This window comes from Patella vulgata, chromosome 3 (genome assembly GCF_932274485.2).
Source record: "Patella vulgata chromosome 3, xgPatVulg1.2, whole genome shotgun sequence".
Taxonomy (NCBI): domain Eukaryota; kingdom Metazoa; phylum Mollusca; class Gastropoda; family Patellidae; genus Patella; species Patella vulgata.
Genome location: NC_065881.2, coordinates 78,589,080 through 78,608,969, shown reverse-complemented (window position 1 = coordinate 78,608,969; position 19,890 = coordinate 78,589,080). Strand labels below are relative to the sequence as shown.

The following is a 19,890-nucleotide window of genomic DNA, read 5'->3' as shown; positions in this document are numbered from 1 at the left end:
TAATGCTGCATCATGGCGTGAATAGGCAAATCCTTTGTCGCGTTAATTCTTTCTGCAAATATAAAACTTTACGGTGACCCACGTTGACCTTATTGCAAATGCCTTAGTCACTATTTTAAATAACGCTGTTCTGTAAAGTTGTGGAAACTTTCGAATTTATTGTCGAAAATAACTTTGACAGAGCAGCACTCAAATTGATGCTGATTAAGTTTCACATTTAATTCTGAAGTGTAGATTCTAATTATTCAACGTTTAATGATGGTTAATATTTCGGATCGTAAAATGGGTGCAGATACTGGGAAATGTAACGAGGGTTTTTCAGGTGACATTTGCGAGACTGATCTCAAAATTATACAAAATGGCAGCACAAATGAAGTACAAAGCGGCGAAAACCAAGACGATATCGTAATGGAAGAAGTAAAAGAACGACCCCTGATCTATAACATAAGTGAAAATCCACCATTTTATCTAACTATAATGTTTGCTTTTCAAGTAAGTCACAATTTTGTCCTTTTACAGTCGATTTTAAATTTTGTTTTGTTTGTTTAACCATCGATGGTCTCGTGTAAATGATTTTAACTAAACAAAACAAAATAGAAATAGGATCTGTTTTTAAACAAAGTGTTATATTATATAACAATGGTTGCAATGCAGGTTATATGTCGACATGTTGCAAAAGATAGACAGGGAAAATAGGGCCCATCCTCTCTCGTGTAATAATGCTTCACTTCGAATTTCAAAAAAAGAAATCACTTAAGTCGGACGCGCACAAAAGTCCAACACCATAACAAAAATTGTGCGCTCTAGGGGGTCAATGACCTTGGAATTACATTATTTTACTCTATTTGCGTATAATTGACGGGAAGTTTTTGGTGCGATTTTCACGAAATTCGAACTGAACGGTAATTATGGTTAGTAATAATATATTTTAACATATTTGAACAACAAACTAAAAAGGCGATTTGTTGTACAATTCAGGGGTCATATTCCTGGAAGTTATAAACTAAGTGTAAGTTTCATCACAGTCCGGTGAACGGTGTGAAATGTAAAGGGTCCACAAGCTAAAATCGCGATATTTCGTATAATCAGGGGTTATGATCCATGAAGTTATGGCCCGATACGTGCCAATATCGAAAGGGACCGATATCTATGGAATATATTTTAAGTTTCGTAAAAATCGGATAAAAATTGTGACCTATGTAATGTCCAAAAACAAATGTGACTGGACGTCCTGACGGACAGGGGCGGCAACACAATACATCCATCTTAAAATGCTATTATGTTATTATTTAAAATTAGAGTTACGTCCATTTAAAATAGCAATATTTGATCGTGTTTTGTATATTTATCTGAGTAACATTCATAACTAGCATTGTCATTTTAAAAGTTGACAGAGCTAACAATTACATTTGTATCTACTGGTTCATATGCGACGTTTATATGACAAACATTGAGGTCGACCCATCTTTCATATGCATAAACACATTGCGTGTGAAGTTTTATTAAAATTTGGTTGGATTTGTCGCACAACGAAGCACCTTATCTGACATTTCTAGCATATATCTCCGTTCATGGTATTATAATTGATTATTACACTCATTTTTATTTGTGTCTTTAAAAGCGAGGCGAACCAAAAACGGAAGCAAGAGCTATTTGGTAATATGCTATTGACAGAGTCCTTGTTTTTTTTACAGCAAGCATTAATGTCAATATCTGCATCCATGTCCGTGTCGTTAACGGTAGCAGAAGTTGTCTGTGCCAGGGATGACGCAGAAATTAAATCTCAGCTTCTCAGTACAGCCTTCATGATGTCTGGTATATCAACCATGTTAATGTGCACAGTTGGAGTCAGGTTAGACTTGAATATTCGTACAGATAAATAGACTATTGCATACACACATTTGTGTTTACTATCAACGGATATACGTGCCACCACTAAGGATCAGTGTGACCCTTTTTATTTGACAATCGATCAGTGAGTTTATATTTAGAATGAGCTATATATGATGTCGATACCTGTATGTAAATAATAAAGAACCAATGTATTATATTACGTGCAGCCTATTCAATAATCTACAGAAGACCATTAGGATTAATCAAATGAAAAAAACATATTCTGGTTATTTTGTTATCATTATTACAAGATAACTATCTCGTTATTACAAGATAGCTATATCGTTATTACAAGATAGCTATCTCTTTATTATAAGGTAGCGATCTCGTTATTACAAGATAGCTAGCTATCTCGTTATTACAAGATAGCTATCTCGTTATTACAAGATCTCATTATTACATTATAGCTGTCTCGTTATTACAAGATAGCTATTTCGTTATTTTAAGATAACTATCTCGTTATTACAAAATTACAAGATAACTATCGTGACGACTGGCCGTTTTTGCTTTTGTTCGTTTTGATTTTGCACAGTTTTTAATTTTCTGCAGAACTGAATAATCGCTAAACTTGGGCAACTTCTGCAGACAATAAAAACTGTATAAAGTCAAAACGAACGAAAACTAAAACGACCAAAAATAAAAATTTAATGAAATTTTCCGAAAAATGTAAATAGCGTTCCGTGGCTTTAAGGAGAGTATATAATTAATGAATTAAAAATATCAATGAAAGTATGAAGTTGATAGGGGTACGAAGTTAATAACCTTTATGATTTTAATGGGGACATGAAAATAACGAATGATATTAATGGGAGCATGTCATGATTGTGCCGATTCTGTAAAACATAGCTATTCGATACATGAGTGTATGGCGACCTTGAAATAAATTACTCATGGGCTTCTTCGTATCTTGTAATTACTTTAGATTACCAATATTCCAAGGTCCAAGCGGAGCGTACGTAGTACCACTTCTAGTTTTGATGGCTATGAAAGAATGGAGCTGCCCTGCAAGAGAAGAATTGGGTATTTAAATTTTACTTTTTTTACCTGACATTCCGGGCTTACCTGACAAAACATAAAATCAAAATAGAAATAAATATACAAAAGGAACATAAAATAAATAAAATTATGAACTAAATAAACATATAAATTAGGAAAGAAACTAAATATAACCTGTGCGTGGTGTTTTTATTAATTAATGTTTCATCAAATAGGCTACAATTAATAACGACCAAAGAATGGCGGGAAAACTAAATTTAAAACAACTATGTACAAATAATTGCAGAAATTCCTGTTAGAAGAATTATTATTTTTTACTTGATATAAATCAAATCTATACTAAATAAATATATGTACTAATAAATGAAGCTTAGTCAAATTATCAAAATAGGAAATATAAAATACCTGACATTTAAACACAGATACACCTTACGAAACTTTCATTTATAATTGTATATTTTTTATTTTGGAAGATCCAAACATTCAGCCAATTTACGTTTTAGGGGCGGCGTGACATGTCAGGTACTTTTCAACACGAGGAACGGGTGTCAATAGCCTATGGTGTACTTTCGATTATGAAATCAACGATGTCGAGACGAACTTTATTTTTTTTATTCTGTGTTGGTCTCATTGACAAAGGGGACAAAAGCTTTAATTTTCTTTTTTTCGAACCAGCTCATTGAAATTTCTAACTCAGGGGCAAATAACTAGTCTGAAACCGATTCTCTTTCAGTAGATATTATCGGAATCAGACCAGTTATTGAAAAATCTCGCTTACGGACATGGACATAACAGACTTTAGACATTATACTTAGTCATAGCTTTATGTTATTTTTGAATTATTTTCCACGTTACAAGCGCTTGTGGATTTAAGGCCCTTTGTGTATTGTTTTATCACCTGTACTTCTATAATCTCGATTCATGGTGACAAGATTATTTGCAGTCTCCATTTCTGGATAAATTAGTATACCAGTTTGGCTAAGCTGTTAGGTTTGACTTAGATTCCATGTGCCTGCAATGGACTAGCCATGTGAATAGGATACAAATCACAGATATGGTTAGGTTAGACTGTGGATTCTGAGGGCTTCAATATGAGTTTATGTAGTAAATACTGTGTTAATACACACCAATACAAATATTTTTCTAATCTTATTACGATTACCTGAAAAACATAAATCAAATGAGATATACAACACAAATGCTATTTCATTAACAGCTTATGGCTCATGTATACGTTAGGTATTAGCGCTGAAGAAGCGCATCCCAAGATGATATCTGTGCTTAACTCCGTGTCCAGTGGACTGTCCAGGTGGTTGATTATCCATCTTGGTATCTGCATTGCTTTATTCCTTGATACTCTGTTGAATAGTTATACTTGAAAACCCCCCATTATTTCACAAAACTCAGCGGGTCTTGAATTAGAAAATATATTTAATGACGATAATAAGCGCGCTGGGTTTTGTTTTAGAATATAGATACTCTGGACTCACTAACATGCGGGCTTTGAGCGTTCATTGTTCATTTTTATTTTAGCTAGAATACACTTCCAGTCGATGTCAAATGTTAGGTACATTTCATAACAATCAGAACAAGGCACTGAAGGTTCTTATTTCCTGTAAATAGTAGGAGTCTGATCTGATGATTCCGGTCGAATATGGGTATGTGCGCTACATTTCTTAAATGGGCGTCAGCATCAGCAGTAGTTAGCGGGTACTGTTCTGGTAGGATCTTGTTGATTCGATGCCTTTCAAAAATTTGAAAACGTACTGCTAAAGGTAAAATCAGGTTTAACACCCTACAGAAATATTGCTACCATTATTTGGTGTATTTGTGCTTGTTTAATTTCAGTGGCTTTATATTCTAATTCGTCCATCAACATGACAGAAGTAAATGGTCGACTCCCTGTCCCTAAAGAGTTCATCCTTGGTCAGATTGAAAAAGTAATTATTTAAATTTAACTATTGTAAATATTATATTTAGATGTACATTCTGCATTTTGAGATCACTTTAAAAATAAAGTATCAAATGCATAAGATCAGCTTGCAATATCTCCAAATGTTACTAACGCTGATCAAATTCAAATTGCAGTTACAGGGAAGCCTAATGGTAGCCGGTGCCATTCACATTTTGATTGGTCTAACTGGATTCGTAGGCGTGGTCGCCAGATACGTTGGACCAATCACCATCGTCCCTGCGCTGCTGATGATTGTGCTATATGTTCACAAAGTGATAGTGAATTTTGCTGAAACTTTTTGGGGTTCCGCTTTGTCGTAAGTATTTTAATATCCGATGTTTTGCTATTTTCCATGAATGCACAGTTTTTATACGCCCATATTTTCATGTGGACGTATATTATTGCCCCTGTCCGTCCGTCCACATTTTGTTTGTGGAAACTCTACAGGCCACAAAGTGATAGTGAATTTTGCTGAAACTTTTTGAATTCCGCTTTGTCGTAAGTATTTTAATATCCGATGTTTTGCTATTTTCCATGAATGCACAGTTTTTATACGCCCATATTTTCATGTGGACGTATATTATTGCCCCTGTCCGTCCGTCCACATTTTGTTTGTGGAAACTCTACAGGCCACAATTTTTATCTGATTTTGACGAAACTTGACATATAGGTTCATCTCACAATGGTCTCGGCTCCTTTCAAAATTGTCATGTATCGGACCGTCACTTCATGGATTATGGCCCCTGATTGTACCAAAAATCATGTTTTTAGCTTGTGGAGACTGTAGAGGTCACTATTTTCATCCGATTTTGACGCAACTTGCAGTGTCGCGCATATCGGAACGTGACTTCCTGGATTATGGCCCCTGATTGTTGGAAAAATTACCTTGTTAACCTGTGTACGCTCTAAAATTCACAATTTGTATTCAATTTTAAAAACCTTTTCTACATATCACCGTTAAACCCAATGGAGGTTGAATTCGAATTTCGTAAAAATCCGGCCGAAACAGCCGGACAAAATGGTCGCTCCTTGTACGCAAATAGTGTAAACCTATCTAATACCAAGGTTGTGGACCCTCTAGAAGTCACAATTTTTATCCGACTTTGACGAATCTTGAAATGTATGTTTATAACGCAAAGATCTGGATTCCTGTCGATATTCGAGTATATCGGATTGTAAATACATGTACCTGGATTATGGCCCCTGATTTTTTGAAAAATTGTCTTGTTTTACCTTGTGGAACGTTTAGAAGTCACCATACTTATCCGATTAAAAAAGCGTTTAAATATATCATCGTTACACCCTAATGATGATAGAGTTCGAATGTCGTGAAAATCGACCAAAATGGCTGCTACTTCTACGCAAATAGTGTAAAACTATGTAATACAGCACTTTTGGACCCTCTAGACGTCATAATTTCTATCCGATCTTGATGAAACGTAAAATGTATGATTATATCCAAAAGATCTCGGTGCATCTCGGACCGTAACTTCCTTGTTATTGCCCCTGATTGTACAAACAAAGTCGCATCTTTTTAGCTTGTTCTCTATCCATTTATTGCAAAATGTGGGCGTTTCATTAATGGGCGTGTAGCTCTATTCTTTAACCCCTTGAAATAGACCGAAAAGTTCATTTTTATGTTGTATTTAATTGAGTATTGCAAGACAAAACACATTCAAGAAGACAACAAAACCATACTAAAACGAAAAACAGTAAAGTTTACACATTACACAAAACCCAATAGTATATTTTGTATTTTCTTTTGTATTTTAAAGGACAACGGCATGTGGTCTCATTTTAGCATTGTATCTACGAGGGAAAATGACGCCGATTCCATTCTGGACTAGGGAAAGAGGTTTCCACATCTTCTGGTATCCATTACATCAAATGTTTTCGGTAATATTGTAATTTGACGCACCTTGTATGTTTAGCTGACAGTGGTTCCCAACCTTTTTTTGCCAACGGCACGTCCTGGAACACATAACAAAAAGAGCGGCACAGATTGCTATATATATATATATATATATATATGAAAAATATTCGAATTTTGCAAAATAAAAACATGTTAAGTCAGACGGAATACAACTGTAGACAGATACTAGTCATAGACTCAGAGAATGACTCAAACTAAATAAAGAAAAGCAAAGCTATGAACTTATCAGTGGACGCCAGTGAATACTCAATTGGTTTTCCACATTTTCTTAGTGTGCCTTTTCGCGGCACACGTAGGAAGATTTCGCGGCACTGGTTGAGAATCACTGATTTAGCAAATCCCATATCACATCCGGTACATGTCACATCCAGGTGTTTTCGGTAATATTGTAAGTAAAGGGTACAGGAGATCCGAGAGTTTCATACTCGCTGAATATATTTATTACTATATTTAAGGTGGGTGGGTAGGTGGACACAAATTGTTATTGCGTTTCTAACAATGTCGTTCGCAATAATGTTTAGATGGAACCGCGGTGGTTCAGTGAGTAAGGCGATGGTTCGCTAACCTGGAGGTCCCGTTTTAAATCTCTATCTTGTTCATCGGAAATTTCCGGCATGGGTCCCCCCTTGTCACTGATGCAAGACGGCGAGTCTGGCAAGGGACAACATATAGTCGTTCGTAAGGGATGAAAAATCCCGTGTCCCGTGTACACATTGGCCTGCACGTAAAATGACCTATGGCAGTTTGAATTCGAAATGCCCGCCTTCATTAGCCTATTAGCCTTGTTAACCAGGGCTCTCTCGTTAGTAGATTTCATGGAGCCCAGATCAGCCTAAAAAATGGTGAGAAACACTGCAATCAAGAGCTCACACCTGTTTATGTTTTGTTCATGCACTATGTTGTCACCGTGTATACATTCATGTAGTATTTTAAGGCTTATTAACAATTATTGACTTACTACAAGTGCCAAATAAATGTTTTTCTTTTCACTCCGTGTAGACCCAGGCCTATCTAGATAAAGTTTTGCATGGTGAACAGATGCAACTTACCTGTTATATTATTTAAGTCTGAAACAGTTATAGTTTATTGTTGTGTTCATTGTTTTTTTCAGTCAATCATAAACATCATCCAGCATTAAAATATGACATTGAATGGGTGCATGTTATAAGGGGTACACCTTTAATTAGATTGGCCATTTTATTTCAAATATGGAATTGTTCATAAATTAAAAATACATTACGTAAGAGCTAAACCTGCCTATTGTAGGTTTTTCTTTAGGCCTGAAATGTTATCTTAATTATTAATTAGACATTAATTAACTTATCCAGTCCGTGATCTACTCTCGATACCAACGCTAGCCTGCGATATTTAGCGGATTGGAATGCATTTTTTGCAAAATGATTAAACGTAAAAATGGATAATGGAGACTTTGGTTTTTTTTATCGTACCGACTTTAGTAATGATGATCGAGGCTAGTCTAAAATTCAAAAGCTAATCTCTCGATATATATAATTTTGTGTAATTACAATAATAATATTTTTACAGATATTGATATCAGTAATATTTGGATGGATTTTAAGCGCCATATTTACCAGTACGGAAATATTATCCAGTGATCCAACCAGTATCCAGTTTTATGCCAGAACTGATGCCACGAATGATATTATTACAACTAATCCATGGTTTTATTTTCCATATCCAGGTAAATCAAAGAGAACGTCGTATTGTTGATTCATTTGGAATTTGTTGACCATTGCCCCCGGGTCCATTTCACTGGATTTTATATATACGGTGTCTATATAGTTTATGTGTCCTGTCCGCGTGTTTGTCATATGGGTTTTGTGTGGTGTGGTCCCCCTGTACTTATTATTCGAATGACACGAGATGAGAGTATCATTACATTTAAGGGGTATTTGCAAACGAATAATTTTGATCAACCCACTTATAGCATTTGTGAAGCGTTGTTTTCGCCCATCCCCTCCCTCTTCCGGGACGTTTGAGGAGCCGGCACTGAAACACATCCTCGTGCATTTTAACATACTGACCCAAACCCGTATGTTTAAAAACATTTTGCGATAATGTGTGTGAAATGTTTGATTATTTCTATTTTGGTATTCAACAGGTCAATTCGGAAGCTCCAGATTTGACACGGCTACATTTGTTGGTGCATTTGTAGCCACAATTGTGTCAGTGATAGATTCAGTTTGTGATTACAGAGCATGTGCTAGGGTGTGCTACGTTCCTCCCCCACCAGCGCATGCCATGAATCGTGGAATATTTTGGGAAGGTTTGATGAGTTTTTTTGCTGGTATGACTGGAGCTGGGCATGCAACTAGTTCCTATGGTGGCAATATTGCTGCTATTGGAATTACTAAGGTATATGATCTTTTAGAGGCATTTAGTAACTGGATAGAGCAATAAACTATAACACATACATATGGAAGAACAATGACTGATTTATTTGGGCGACGTTTCGAAGAGTATTCTCTCAACGTTTTCAAGCAAGTACAGTAACAAATGTGTAGAGCAATTATATATAGACAAGCAATAACAACAATTCAGAAACCATGCATGACAACAACAAGATCAAAGGAATAAAACAACATGATCAAAGGCAATATACATATGAAGGGTTAATGAGACCACTGATAGGTAATTATAGGGGTAAATAATTTTAATTAGACAACCAATCATGACAAATGAGAAACCATACATGATGTGATTGGCTAGGTGAGGGTACATCAAGGGAATAATAAAGGACTGATAATAGGGGTAAACATACCATTAAACCAAACAAAAGGGAAACCATACATGTTACGGAAACATCAGAGAAGTAGTAAGCTACATAGGGATTAAATGGTTAAGCCATATTTAAGTGAATTACAAAATATTAGTATTAAAATGCACACAACATAGCACAACTAGCATGTTTACTAAGGATAATTACATAAATGACCATAAATAAGTGGGATATAATGGTAAATTATAAATATTGGAAAGCCACACCACAGTCCTATCCACAGGCTCCTAAGTAATAATGTCCTACACACTCCTTCCCATTAGACACACACACTTATTAAAATTAGTTCTACAAATGGATGACCATAAATGAGCACACAACTTCATAGATGTGTCCCACTTATTTATATCCCACTTATTTATTTTCATTTATGCAATTATCCTTAGTAAACAGTTAAGTGTCTCTTGTACTTATCCTTGGCATAAATGTTTGTGTGAGTCTGTCGGAAGGAAGAGTGTTGGACTATCATTACACTCTTACTTAAGAGCATGCTAGTTGTGCTATGTTGTGTGCATTTTAATACTAATATTTAGTAATTCACTTAAATATGGCTTAACCATTTAATCCCTATGTAGCTTACTACTTCTCTGATGTTTTCGTAACATGTATGGTTTCTCTTTTGTTTGGTTTAATGGTATGTTTACCCCTATTATCAATCCTTTATTATTCCCTTGATGTACCCTCACCTAGCCAATCACATCATGTATGGTTTCTCATTTGTCATGATTGGTTGTCCAATTAAAATTATTTACCCCTATAATTACCTATCAGTGGTCTCGTTAACCCTTCATATGTATATTGCCTTTGATCATGTTGTTTTTATTCCTTTGATCTTGTTGTTGTCATGCATGGTTTCTGAATTGTTGTTATTGCTTGTCTATATATAATTGCTCTACACATTTGTTACTGTACTTGCTTGAAAACGTTGAGAGAATACTCTTCGACACGTCGCCCAAATAAATCAGTAATTGTTCTTCCATAAGTATTTGTTATAGTTTATTACTAAGGTATAGTTCTTTAACATGGTTCATTAAACCAACATATCTTTTAAGTTCAGTGTAATTTGAAAGTATCCAACGTCGTGGGTTTTCTCCGGGTTCTCCGGTTTCCTCCCACTGCTAAAGACCCCTACGCGCAGGCGAGTTATGGAAATAAAATTGAACCATATGTTAGTCCCGAAAGGACCTAGTTTGTGTCGAGTGGACGTTAAACCCCATCTCTCTCTCATCCGACAATACCCAAACCTGCTTACTGGCAATTAGCCTACCATAGATTGTATAATGGCGGAAACTTGAACTTCAAAGTTTTGTTGGCAAATTCTGTCATGAAATATATAGAAGCGAGAAGAGGGAAAATTGAAAAAAAGTTTACCATTTACATATAAGGGGCCAAAAAGATCGATGGAATTTTGCTTCATCTTATCTTTGTAAATATAGAATGGAATGATCCATTTTGGAGTGATAATCGTATTACCAATGAAAATTGTACAATATTGTAGTTTGCAAGCAATCTGGTTAAAACACAGATCCTATTTCGTTTCGTTTTTATAGTTCAAAATTTCGTTTTACTTGTCTTTACTACACTTGGATCTGGAAGAGTTGTTATTTAACTCGTGTTCTGAATGGTGTCAGGGATAAGCCAATGAAACGGTCTGTTACGGCGAGCTTTAGGCGTGCTTTTCACGGAACTGTGGGTAATCCACTAGTAACATCAATGCTGATTGGTTAATCAACTGTCTGACGTCAAAAGGGCCATAAGTCGGTCTTTTGACCCGTGACGTGACCTATCGCAATAACTTGTCAGATCTTTATGTAGTGTAGGCCATCGAAAGTATAAAAAACGAAACGAAATATAGATCTGTATTATAATCAGATTGGTTTGCAAGGGTTTCCTGTGTCGTTTAAATCATATTCAGGGACTTTTAAGGACCGGGTACCACTTTTAATTGTGTTTATTGGTTTGAATTGTTATTCTACAGGTTGCTAGCAGGCGAGTCTTTCAACTCTTGGGTTTCCTACATATATTATTTGCTATATTAGGAAAACTGAATGCTGCGATTATCACCATACCTTACAGTGTATTGGGAGGCACCATGATCTTATATTTTGGTGTTTTCTTTGGAATCATTCTGTCCCAGTTGCAGTTTGTATATATGAACAGTACCAGGAATCTAGCTATTCTTGGTATAAGTATTTTGGTAGGTTTCATGGCACCAAATTGGACTGACAAAAATCCGGATGGTATTAAAACAGGTATGCTAATTATTTGTTATCCTTCATTCATGAAAGGTGCATTAGTGTGATAAGTGGAGTCTTAAAAAAGTACATTTATTGTTACCAAATAAAACACCACCACTAAGTAGAATCACTTCTATATTCTACGTTTGTAATGGACTATGGGTTGCAAGGCAACGAAACATACACTCATGGCTGTCCATACATGGTTCTCGCAATTTGAATCTTTCATAGGTAAAGCATGGAATAATTATATGACATCGTTACCTTTTATGTGATGGGCATGTTCCTATCACGAAAATAAATAAATCTCAAGGTAATCAGATAATCTTCAAGGGGCAAAAACCCTGCAAATAACTATCGGAACTTGTGTAAATGTATTTCGATTTTATTGTCTAGGTGTGGCAGAGTTGGATACGGTTATAACCATGTTATTAGCAAATGGTATATTTGTCGCTGGGGCACTGGCTTGTTTCCTGGATAATACCGTCAAAGGTAAAAACTGCATATCGAATAAATCCCTGATTAGCAGTAGAAAGCCACGGCTTTTCAGGTTGTTTTTGAACAAAGATACTAGATTGTTGTTTTCGAATAACAGCCGCGGAAATAGGTTGCTATCCTACTTACACAACGACACCAACTATAAAGATCATATCCAGATATTCTTAGTAACAAGTTATCCAATATCAACCGCTTACCCTGTGCACGTTAAATTGAAAGCATGTGGTTATTGGGAAGGGTAGTATTTCCTCTGTATTAACCCATAATGACTTTACAGAAGGTTGATACAGAAATAGCCACCATAAAACATCAATAGTTTCTATAAAGCCACTCAACCTGGAGGCGTATGAATAATTTATGGCAAACTCTTAAATTTCTATGAAACAACAGGTTTCTTATATCTCTACCGAACTTTTACTAAGAGTAGACCCACGAGGTTGGACAGGCGACCCTACTCCATCAACCTCCAGCCCCCACCCCACCCACACTATTATTCGTAGTTTTCAAACAACCATATTGGGCTGTTATCATATTAAAGACCAAAGAGGGGTCAAACCATATATTTATACGCCTTTGTATATTTTAGGCACAAGAGAGTCACGTGGATTAACATTCCAGCTTGGAGGTGCAGAATCGAATAAAACTGACAAAAATATAGAATATGAAGAAGGAATAGAAATTTATGACGTGCCATGGATTCCTGATGTCGTAAAAAAGTCTAGATTTACTAAATATTGTCCTCTATTGCCTACATATGAAGGATTGGAAACAAACGCCAACAAAGACGAGATACAGAAAGGAAATGCATAGAAGACATTTTAAATCACAAGGTTGCGGTGGGAATTCTATAGAAACTAATGTAAATTCAGTATCTTACTTTAGTACTGATGGATTTAAATAAATATGGGCACTAGTCGTTGCGTTGGGACTTTACTGTTAAGCACCGAACGAAAATATATAGGGAGGGATATTGAAATGGAATCCGTCGTTCCGTGCCGATTTCGTTTCCTTGACATCTTTTCCAGGGCATATCTCATAAATCGTTCAAGGTATATTTTTTGTGTTTTCATAGAAACCATGTTTTCTTAATTATTGGTTCACATTTATTATTCTGGATCATATCTCATACACTGTTTAGAGACCATATTTGTTTTTCTAGTGTACACACATAAGCCTAATCTCAGTTATTGTGTTGGCAACACGTTTGATTTTATTATTCCTAAGCAAATCTCAGAAATCATTCAAGATATATTTGTGAAACTCCATGTAATTCTGTTTCAAGCTTGCCTCATTCATGCATCAATAACTTTTTTCCCGTCTTCATTTGCCCAGTTGGTGCAGAAAAGTGGGAGTTGAACTCCAATTCATTTCTGTTTTTTCTAGTCTTTTGATGGAGGTGGTCATTATATGCAATTGACCTCAATTTATGTCCACCAGGTAGAATAATTGGAAGGCCTGTTTATTAATTGCTATACATCAAATATTAATTGTTTGTTGATTACCAAAATCGTATATATTTGCACCTTCACAAACATGTCTACGGATGCCGATTTGTGATGACTAGGTCTTTTTTTTTACTTTTCCTTCTAGCCTGTCGTCCCTGTAAGGGTTGTGTAAATCAACAACGAACTAATAATGAATATTAATTTTAAAATACATATTGGGAATGTTGGTACTTTTTATGATTTTGTTCTTTGACCTCAATGTTGAATTGGGGGTCACAGTGGCTAAGCTGGTAAGACGCTGGCTCGCTATAGCCTGGAGGTCGGGTGTTTGATCCCTGCATTGGTAAAATTTCCCTTATAGCACACTGTATGGCGTATGCCCGTCTTCATTTGCCCAGGGGGGATCACGTCGCTAAGCGGGTAAGACGCTGGCTCGCTAGCCTGGAGGTCGGGTGTTCGATTCCTGCATTGGCCGAGAACGTTCATTCAGATTTTCCGGCGTGGTTTCCCCATGTCAGTGATGCAGGATGGAGGGACTGACAAGGACAGCTGTCTAGTCTTTCGGATGGGACGAAAAACCGAGGTCCCGTGTACACATTGGCGTGCACGTAAAAGATCCCTTGGCAGTTTGAATTCGATATAAGAGTAGGCCGTAGCGCCGCTGCCCGGGCAAAATTTCCCTCATAGCAAACTGTATGGCGTATGCCTGTCTTCATTAGCCCAGGTTAGGAGCAGAACAGTAGGACGTTAAACCCCATTTCATTTCATTAGCCCAGTTTCGAGCAGCCCAGTTTGGAGCAGAACAGTGGGACGTTAAGCCCCATTTTTTTCATTTCAATTGAATTAAATAATCGTCATACTCCACTTTACAACAGTGTTTGTCTTACGATATTACATCACTTTCAACGGTGGTAAGGTATGTGAGTCCTGAAACTGACACACTATAAAACTTCAAGTGTTGACCAAATAGCTTCCCAAACAGTATATTTATGTTACACACAATAACAGTGGGGTGCCACAATGTTATGTTTGATAACACAATGAGCGCGTAGGAGTCTTTAGCAGTGGGAGGAAACCCGTGTACCCGGAGAAAACCTACGAGGTTGGACGGGTGAGACTACTCCTTGTCACGTACAACCGGGGAATCGAAACCACACCAGTTGACTCAATGACAGACCTTATGATACAACGCGCACGTGTTAACCATTCGGCCATCCAACTCCCCGAGCGCAGATAACCTAGTGTTTTGGGAACAACAGACCTGGTAGTCATGTTGGCTAACCAAGAGATCTTGAATTCTAAGTTGTTGTTGGCAGAGAAAGTTCCTCAGGATTACTCGGCGTAGTTTCTCCTTGTCAACGGTGCGGGTCGGAGGGCCGCGCAACGAACGACATCCAGTACGAAATACCTAGGCGGTGTTTGATGAATAGCAGGTGGAAATACGGCTGCTCGGTTAAACTTTCGCACATAACACACTTCATGGCAAACGCCCATCTTCATTAGACCGATTTGTGCAGAAAAGTAGATCGTCAAACCAAATTTCATAATTTAACAAAGCTCTATAAAGGCATTGAAATAGCCCACACTTATTTCCCTGTGTATTGATACAGCAGAATAGGATAAACCTTGAAGTGGTTGACTTATTTTAATAAGTTAAAACATGATATAAATAATTGTTGGAAATAGTTGTAAATCAACCTATCCTAGGTTGATATCAATCCGAGGGAGAGTAGGTTTATATCCGACATATAAAACGCTATTTCACCCTTAAATTTAATGTGCTCTTCCATTAAAAGGCAACAATGATTGGATAATTGCTCGATAGTTTCTTTTTTTTTCTTTTTTTTAAAAAAAAATCTTTATTTCAAAACAATTAATAACGGCATAGTACATAGTTCACATAATATAATCACAGTGTGTAACATCATACAGATAGCGTCGGTTTAATGTTGAAGGCTATACTATATTACATTGAGTAGAACAAATATATTCACAAAGAAAAATAAAAGCTAAAAACTAAACAAAAAAAATACAAGAATAGCTAGAGGTATTAAGGAGTTGGAATACTAGATGGAGTACTAGAGGTATGCATAATATTCATATGGTATAATCCCATTTATTTACTAAGGCTTCGTTTAATTCATTTTCTATCTGCTGTTTACTTTCTAAATAGTTTCGATAATTAATAATTGTCGGTCTGATATTTTCTATTTTCGATTTGTAGAGGTAGTATTTTGTTAAAAATATTAAATGATTTACAAATAAGAATTCACGATATGATTTAAAAACTGTTTTTTCGGAAAACCGAAATGAATGTTTGTAAGTTGTAATTGTAATGAAATGTCATTAGTTGAGAAGATTTCATGTAAATCATTCCATATTTTCTGTGCGTAATTGCAGTATATAAAAAGGTGTTCCGGGGTTTCTATATTTGAATAGCAAAAATCGCACAATGAAGACTCCTTTAATTAGATTTTAAAAAAAAACGGTCGTTTGTATATATAATTGGAGGTATTTAAATTGAAAATTCTGTAATCTAGTATCAGTGCCCGTTTTGTAGACCAAATTGAAGATATTTGAGATTTCACAATCTTCAAATATAAAACTATTCTCTTCTTCCCATTTACTTATTGCTAATGGTTTACTATATTTAGAATCGACTCGTATTGAATAAATGTCTTTTGCTTGCATCTTATCTAGTGATTTTTTATATATATTTATACAGTTGTTATTAATAATGTCAAACACGCTTTGTTTTCTTACTATAGGCGTAAGTTCGCGGTCGATTGTATCCAAACACTCTTTAACTGCTAAGCAAACGCTTTTCATTCTTAATATTTTATTACTATTAATTATCCTATTGATTACAACGTCTTCTCTACAGTCAATCAAAAATAAAATATTATCATTCATCAATTCTTTATCTATTAAAGGTTTTTTGTTAATCTTTATATGCTTATTGTTCCAGATGATTTGATTTTGAGGGCTTGTTAACATATCGATTTTTGATGTATAAATATGGAACCAATTATTGAAAAGTTCTTCATAGAAGGGAGATAATTTTAAAAAAAGATGTTGCATAATTACATGCCGGTAATATTTGTCCGTCATAATCGTTTAATATATAAGTGTACGGAATTTTCCATGATTGAACATCGTGTGATAGTATCTTTTTTATCCAGAATACGCTACGGCATATCATCATTTCTTTTAAGTCAATCATATTTAGCCCCCCTTTATTTATATCTTGATTTATAACTGTTCTCTTTAGTTTATCAGGCCCGTTCCATATGTAGTTATAAAATAATTTATTAATGTTTTTAATTATATTTTCAGGTATAGTTTTAACTGATGCAGGGTATAATATTTTAGATACGCAGAATGTTTTTATTATATGGATTTTCCCTATTAAACTTACGTTTCGTCTTTTCCAGGTATTCAAAGTATCTTCAATTTGGTCTATGCTCGATAGTTTCCGCCAAATAGCGAAAATTACCGAAGTAATCACGTGCAATTACGTGCATGTTTTTGTTTATACGTCGCCATTTTGGGGTATTGAATTGAACGCAAAAACCAAATGGATACGGATAGTAATGCGAAGTCAGACGAATAATCAATCCTTTTTAGCCAACATATTGACGATGGAATATATGTGAATGCAAATATCGATAAGAATCTATCCGAAGCCTGAAGAAAATTTGGATTAAAGGGCATTCTTTTCCGATAATTCTGACATTGAACCCAGATTGAAGGTTTTCGGTGAGAGATAAAGAGAAAGAGAGAGAGAGAGAGAAATGGGGTTTAACGTCCACTCGACACAAACTAGGTCATTTCGGGACTAACATATGGTTTAATTTTATTTACATAATTCGCTTGCGCGTAGGGGTCTTTAGCAGTGGGAGGAAACCGGAGGACCCGGAGAAAACCCACGAGGTTGGACAGGCTACCCTACTCCTTGCCACGTACAGCCGGGGATTCGAAACCACGCCAGTCGACTCAGTGACAGACTTTATGATACAGCGCGCGCACGCTAACCATTCAGCCATCCAACCCCCAAAGGTTTTCGGTATGTTCAGCGAAGGATTTGACCGACTGTTTGAAGTGGACTGTACCCAAAAATACTTTATGAAGGAACTCTTGAGCGATAAATACTTTCAAGTCTAGGAGTGTGTGGACGGAAAGAAAATTCTGAAAGATATCTTAGACATGGAGTATGGATAACCGATTTAAATATGCCGGTAAGTACGCCGTCTATTTCGGCCCTGAATGTTGCAAACTGTACCATAACAATTTTAAGTTGTCAAAAGAATACAAATTTATTTCTGTGTTTTTTGTATTATTTCGATCAACTACGTCATCAGCGGTTGATATCAGCCGAATATATCGACCTGAGATGACGTCATTAGCGGTTGATCTGAAATATCAACCTGTCATGACGTCATCAGCGGTTGATATGAACGAATATATCAACCTGTGGTTTCGTCATGACAGGTTGTTATGAGATATTACTGCTATGGGCATCAAAGAAAAAACTACCGCCAGTTGTATATTTGCTGTTATTGCGTGTCTATATATACACTTAATTATACCCATGACTATTTCTGTCACTGACCATTGGATCTAAGTTTGCGGAATCGGTCGGTATCCTCTGATAATGATGATTGGTGGCAAGGGCTTTTAAGATTTTTTTTTAATGTGTATGGTACGCCAATGTACACTACGAACAATTTCAGCCAAGGGATATAACTCTGGAACTACTTTTGCCCTAATAGCCAACTATCCCTGACGACAAAAGCTAACCGCCCCATCCCCATTAAACAATATCATAGTGCTCCCGTTGCTTTGTGTGTGTGGTGTGTGAGGAGTGATACGTTTGGTGATAGGGGTGACTGTCCTTGTTTTCCCTAAAATTGGTTAATTATCCATTTTTACGGTAACTGCATCCAGCACAAAACGTATTTAAATCCACTAAATATCGCTAGCATCCGATAGCATCGGAAGCTGGTTATGGTCTTGATAATTAATGCCTATTTCATAATTTAAATAACATTTCAGGCCTAAAAAAAAGACCTGCAATAGGCAGAATTAGCTCTTGCATAATGCATATTTAATGTTTACCGCTTAAATTTGTTGACAATTCTCGTTTCCATCGCTACTCTTTGTCGAATTCCAACCGTCGAGTCTACTTTCAAATGCATAGTAACTTTGTCCTGCCCCACTGTAAAGTAGAAATCAAACTTTAAAATTCACGAATTTTCAAGCCAATACCGCTTTCGAACCCTGAACCCCCTTGTTATTGAGGGGCGGTGGATGGTCGATTAGGTCGAATGGTTAGCCCATTGTATCATAAGGTCTGTCATTGAGTCAACTTGCATGGTTTCGATTGACCCGTTGTACGTGACAAGGGGGAGGGTCACCTGTCCAACCTCGTGGGTTTTCTCTGGTCCTCTGGTTTCCTCCCATTCGCGCAGGCGAATTATTGAAAAAAAAATTGAACCACGTATTAGTCCCGAAATGTCCTAGTTTGTGTCGAGTGGACGTTAAACCCAATTTCTCTCTCTATCCGCTTGATATTAAGTGGAGCATACCTTTTTTATACTCCGATTGTGTTCCAATTACACAAGAAAAAACGCGGACATGTCTGATTGTAAAAAGCGAATGATGGAAAAGGGAAGTCACTGAATAAGCTGTATAACCACAAGTCATCTTAAGTTTAACTTTCTTTATAGTAAGGATACCCTCTATATTATAACAGTTCTATATAAACTCGAATTAGGGCAAACACATATTAATATATTATCTTAGAGACAATATCTACTATTCTTACGACCTTGTCTGTGGTATACTTTACATCCTCGCAAAGAAACTTGGTCAGTGGCTTACTTTTATCAGCGATTTTTAAAAAGAAATGCAAAATCATATTTAATCCTGCGTAATATTATATATAAACGTATTTCAGTAACCTCATCCGCCTAGCAAAACAATATATTAGCAAAAGTTGGATAACCTTTTATATCGCCTTTGATGATAGAGTAACACGTATGACGGTAACTGAACAAGTACCAATTTTATTAGTTGTTTTTTGCCGTTTAGCTTTTTTTTTTGTAGAACAAAGTTTATAAAGGTGAGGGGGT

The 19,890-nt window shown here is 36.1% G+C and overlaps 1 protein-coding gene across 4 annotated transcripts; it reads left to right on the top strand.

The window, feature by feature from the left end:
- LOC130010261 (solute carrier family 23 member 1-like) lies at window positions 1-13,224 on the top strand. 4 transcript variants are annotated; one of them, XM_050543636.2, is made up of 11 exons: window positions 42-492; window positions 1,695-1,852; window positions 2,816-2,913; window positions 4,738-4,829; window positions 4,978-5,159; window positions 6,619-6,739; window positions 8,322-8,478; window positions 8,899-9,152; window positions 11,555-11,828; window positions 12,210-12,305; window positions 12,898-13,224. In XM_050543636.2, the coding sequence occupies exons 1-11, from the start codon at window positions 256-258 to the stop codon at window positions 13,119-13,121; spliced, it is 1,893 nt and encodes a 630-aa protein (XP_050399593.1). In that variant the 5' UTR covers window positions 42-255; the 3' UTR covers window positions 13,122-13,224. The 4 variants fall into 4 exon arrangements, with proteins under 4 accessions (XP_050399600.1, XP_050399593.1, XP_050399599.1 ...); XM_050543643.2 differs by lacking the exons at window positions 12,210-12,305; window positions 12,898-13,224 and adding an exon at window positions 7,888-7,931 and having other exon boundaries at window positions 1-492; window positions 11,555-11,817; XM_050543642.2 differs by lacking the exon at window positions 2,816-2,913.
- The last annotated feature ends 6,666 nt before the right edge of the window (window positions 13,225-19,890 follow it).